Source organism: Ischnura elegans, chromosome 1 (assembly GCF_921293095.1).
Source record: "Ischnura elegans chromosome 1, ioIscEleg1.1, whole genome shotgun sequence".
NCBI classification, from domain to species: Eukaryota; Metazoa; Arthropoda; class Insecta; order Odonata; family Coenagrionidae; genus Ischnura; species Ischnura elegans.
The window spans coordinates 94,014,189-94,019,723 of NC_060246.1; the positions used below are offsets into that span (position 1 = coordinate 94,014,189).

Genomic DNA, 5,535 nt, shown 5'->3' on the forward strand with positions numbered 1-5,535 from the left:
GGAAAGAAGAGTATAGGAATTTTAGATAGAATGAAAGGGAATAGGTCTTACAGTAGGTTGAAAAGGAAAGTGCTTGAAAGAAGAGGACCCCCAGATTGCTTTTTAAGTATTCCATGGAAACCTACCTTATTGTTCGCATACATTTATTACCATTACCATACAGTTCGAGCTCAGCCTTCGTGTGGTTCGGATCGTTCTCTCCGGTTCTCTCCTGTGCTACGCAATGCCTAACTGCAGTGCATGTGTTAAATCGATCAAGCGCGAGCAGAAGTCGCTCTCTTGCTGTGAGTGTAAGGCCCATTACCATCCACTGTGCCTTTCAATACCTGAAGTGGAATTTAAGGAGCTTAGTGACAAACGTAGACCATGGTATTGCGACGTTTGTCGGGCTAAGATCGGCTGTGGCAGTGATGGAGAGCAAATCAGAAAAGCTCCTGAGAACGAGTCCGCAAGTTCCAGTTTGTCTCCTGATCGTGTGAGTGATATCTTGAAAGATTTTTCTGCTAATCTTGCTGATATCCGGTCGGATCAAAGTGAAATTCGCAAATCAATATCTCGCTGGGAGGAGTCGTTCGGGGGTCAAGCAAAGTCTCTCGAGCTCCTCAATGCCTCCCTTGTGAAAATAACTGATTCCCTGAATCACCTATTAAGTGAAAACATCAGCCTAAAGAAACAACTAAGTGATACGGAAGCTCGCCTTAATCGCGTTGAGCAAGATCAACTCCGGAATGTAATTGAGATCCACGGCATTCCTTACTCCGAAGGGGAGGTAGCTGGGGCCCTGATTTGTCAAGTTGGAATCGCTGTGGGAATTAAAGTGGATACAAGTGAAATCGATTACGCCTACAGGGGTGGTTCCAACCGTTCTGCAACCTCTCACCCTTCACCTAGACCTGCCCCTATTATTGTCCGTTTTCTACGATCTAGCACTGCTGCTGCATTTTTAAATGGTAGACGCACAAAACGGAACCTGAAACTCAACGACATCGTCGCCGACCAGAACCCTACCAACCCTCCTGTCTATATTAATGAATCCTTGACATCCTTAAACCGAAAGCTATATGCAATGGCCAGGGGACTTAAGAAAGAAGGTAAAATCAAATACGTGTGGATTCGTAATGGCCGTGTGTTTGCTCGGGTCCATGATGGTGGTGAACGCCTTTCTATCCTAGTTGAAACTGACCTTGACTGCTTAAAATAACATACGGGGGCCTGTTCTCTTCCCGCAGGCCTACCAATTGCTAATGAAATCAACATTTCCCTCGTCAATTGTCAATCTTTACTGTGTCATATCGACGAATTTCGGGTTCATTTTTCTTCCTGTGTAAGTGATATAATCTGTTTAACCGAAACATGGTTAAAACCAAATATTCCTGATAGCATGGTTGATCTTAGTGAACATTACTTGCTGAGACATGATCGGATCGGGAAAGACGGTGGCGGGGTTGGTGCCTTCATTCATCATCGACTGAGTTCGTCGGTGCTGGCGACCTCTTCCGCGACCTATGAATGCCGACCCGAGTTCATAGTTATTGAAGTGCATGGTATAAACCTTTCTAAACTTCTTCTATTTGTTGTTTACAGACCTCCAAATGTTGGGTCCTTGACTGATATTGAAGAAGCATATACAACTTTTAGTCCAAACTATAAAAACATTGTAATTTTAGGTGACTTTAACGCCGATTTGCTACGGGACAGCTGTCATTCTTCCTTCATCAGGAATTTCATTTTTAATTATAATCTTCATCTGGCCTCAACGCAGCCCACGCATCATACAGAACATAGTCATACTCTCCTTGATCTCTGTATAGTTGATTCCCCTGAAAAACTCTCTTCATTCTCACAATTCCCTGTGCCTTTCCTCTCCGCACATGACAAAATTTTACTCTCTTATTCATTCAATTCCCCTCGTCTTCCTATACCTAAAATTCTCTATCGTGATCTTAAAAATTTCGATACAGCAAAGTTTCAGGACGATCTGCTCACCTTTGACTGGAACAACATATTTAGCTCCTCGTCCATTGATTCAAAATTAGAACTCTTTAATCAGAAATTCTTAGAGTGCATAAATTGTCATGCCCCCCTGCGAACATGCGCACCTAGACGGCCTTCAGCCCCCTGGCTGACTAGTGACATTAAGCAAAAAATGAAGGAACGTGATATTTCACGTAGAATTTTCACACGAACAAAAAGCCAGACTGCTTACACTGAGTTTATCGTCTTGCGTAATCAGGTAAAGCATCTCGTCACGGAAGCCAAGAAAAAATATTATGCAACCACCTTCTCCAATTTGACAGAACCAAACAAGGTCTGGAGGGAACTTAGAAGTCTTGGACTCGTGCAGCGACGAAGCAAGCAGCCCTTACATGAATTATCCATCGATGATCTAAACAAGCACTTCACTCCCGCCTTTACCTTCGAGGCAAATAACATTGCTGACATATTCAGTCTCTCTAACCTTGATCCACTTGTACCCTATAACGAGAGAAATTTCTTCTTCCAACACGTAACCCCACACAACCTACGTAAAACGTTATCTCTCTCTAAATCGAACTCAACTGGGGTCGATGGAATCTCAGTTAAATTTATAAAGGCCGCGTCAACTGTACTTCTACCTGTAATACTTGATATCTATAATTTTTCCTTATCGTCATCTGAATTTCCGAATGTATGGAAATATTCACTAATCACACCAATACAAAAAGTTAAAAAACCAACTTCTCCCAGTGATTATCGGCCAATCTCTATTCTGTGCTCTCTTTCTAAATGCTTAGAAAGAATTGTTTTTCAGCAGGTAACGAATTATCTGGACCAATGCAACTTGCATGATCCATATCAATCTGGATTTCGGAAAAACTTCTCTACGCAAACAGCGCTACTCAAATTAACGGATGATATACGTCAAGGAATTGATAAACGGATGGTTACAATTCTGGTACTATTTGATTTCACCAATGCTTTTGGTCTTGTTAATCACGCCAAACTTCTCCACAAGTTGAAAAACCTTAATTTTTCCTGTTCCTCACTTAACTGGTTTTACTCCTATCTAAAAGATCGTCAACAGGCAGTCAAGGACGCGAATGGGAATACATCGCAATGGACTACTGTCCATTGCGGGGTCCCCTAAGGGTCAGTTCTTGGTCCTCTCCTATTTTCCCTGTATGTCCTTGATCTGCCCAGGTGTATTCTAAACTGTAAATATCTCTTATATGCCGACGACCTACAGATTTATTTTCACTGTCATTTGTATGAGCTCAATGATGCAATTTCCAAAGTAAATCAGGACGTTCAGGCCATCACTTCATGGGCTGCAGACAATAACTTTGTGCTTAACCCTAGGAAAACAAAATCTATGTTATTTGGTACCTCAAAACTACTCAAACATGTCGACTTTGATGTTCTGCCCAAGATTTTTGTTGGTGATGCCGAAATATCATATGCAAACTCCGTTAAAAATCTTGGAGTCTTATTGATGCCTAATTTGTCTTGGCAAAACCATGTTAAAGCCATCAGCAATAAGATCAACATGATCTTGTTTCAGCTAAAAATTCATAAAAACCTTATGCCCTCTCATACACGCAAGCAACTTGTATCCTCGTTAATATTCCCCCATATTGATTACTGTTGCCTTGTATATAATGACCTAACCGAAAAGATTAACACCCTGATTCAACGGCAATTAAATATGTGTGTTAGGTTCATTTATGATCTTAAAAAAGATGAACATATATCCCCTTATTTCTCTAAATTAGAATGGCTTAAAGCAAAAACAAGGAGGCAATACATGCTTGCCTCTTTTTTATACAAACTTTTTAATTGCAAACAGCCAAAATATATATAATGCAATTTTTTCAGAGTAAAGAGAAATATCGCAATGTTGTAACTAGATTATCAGCTGATTTTTTAATTGTTCCTCAACATCGAACCACTGCATTTGATAATTCATTTTCAGTTGTTGGGTCAAGGCTATGGAATGGTATTCCTGAACCAATCAAAACCGCAAAATCACTGATGTCTTTTAAAAATCTAATGTTCACTAAAATGCTATTACAAGAAAAAATGTAATTGTACCAATATGCCACTATATTCTGTTACAATTTATTTTCTATTTTTTTGCATGTATCTTATTCTTCTGTGCACTGAGCTCTAATATGAATGTAAGCCCTTGTATGTTCTTAGTGGACCATAAAGGTCCAAGAACAATAAATATTTCTTTATTCTTTATTCTTTATTCTTACTTTAATAATTAAAAAAATCACATCGTTATAGGTGCGTTTACCCAAAGTAGTACGTGACAGCCTAACAAGGAGAGCTTTGGGCAACTGATGATAGTGTTCTAAGGAAAGCCTTTGGGGATCCATCTCATAAGTTGTCGGTAAAATAGGTGGCCAAGGGCATGGAGATCTCCCAAACTGGGAGTTGGACATTTATGCTCCTCTGACTTAGCCTGGTTTATCTATCCTCACCTTTACTGATCAAACTTCGCATTGAATCACTGAGTGAATGAACCAAAATCACTTATTTGAATTCTGAAAACTGCCGACGGCATATAAAGTCGAAGCCTACTGTTTGATCGAAGCTCACGAAAACAGCTTCGGCTGATTGGCAATCATTTCGAGGTCATGTTTCGCTTTGCATTCGCAGAAACATAATGGGTACTATGCGTGATGAGATTAATGAGGTTCATTTACTATGAGCGAGATATAAAAATCAAATATTCTAAAAGCTGTTCATGCTTTTTTGGATGTACGGGGAATGCGCTTGTGCGATTAGTGAGTACTGGCATGAAGAAAGCCTGCAATCACGACTTGGGTCTATCAATTGACCCCATTTCCAAAATCCGTGCGGCATGTTTTGTTATGTTTTGAAGGGTCATCGATTCCGACATCTGCAAGCGTAAAAATGAGTGAATTAGTCCTTCAAAAACAGCCGTTATTTTTAATTCGTGACCCTCGTTGTGAATGTTGCCAGTGAAGCTCTGTAATTCGAAATTTTAACTGATAGACATGCGCTAAGCATGCATCGTTATAATTGGTAATCTTCGTTGTTTGGACGTTAATTGTAAATTAGTTGAAGGAAACAAATGAATTTCAGAAATTAGTGAAGGATGTGTTATCGCTTCAGGATTCTCCTGATGAGAAGAAAAATCTTTTCTGTTATTATCGAATTTATATATTCTTCAAGTAGAATCATAATGGAGTAGGATGTGTGCATGGGTATTAATGTGAGTTATCTGCTGTAATAATTTTGGTTTTTCAGATGAAAAAGAAGCCCTAATATAAATGTTGTATAAAACCTTATTTATAATTTAAAGCCGCAATTATATCCTTGTTTTTTAACCAACTTAAAAATGACCATTAGTTTCTATCCGTTTTTTTATCATTTTTTCTCTTATTTTAATTTTCGTTATGTTATTTTTCCCCCCGGTTCAGAGGCAGAACACCACTCATTTGTTTTTCCATCTTTTACTCTTCTGCTTTACTTCATTCCCTCCCTCAGCATTCCCTTAATTCAAGCCCATCCCAGATTGTCCAT

At 39.4% G+C, this 5,535-nt stretch overlaps 1 protein-coding gene across 1 annotated transcript; it reads left to right on the forward strand.

Annotated features, from left to right (window-relative positions):
• Positions 1–223: 223 nt before the first annotated feature.
• Positions 224–1,201, forward strand: LOC124157203. The gene has a single exon (XM_046531786.1). The coding sequence runs from the start codon at positions 224–226 to the stop codon at positions 1,199–1,201; it is 978 nt and encodes a 325-aa protein (XP_046387742.1).
• Positions 1,202–5,535: the final 4,334 nt, after the last annotated feature.

Coding starts and splice junctions, on each gene's coding strand:
- LOC124157203 (XM_046531786.1), top strand. CDS start 224: ATGCCTAACTGCAGTGCATGTGTTAAATCGATCAAGCGCGAGCAGAAG.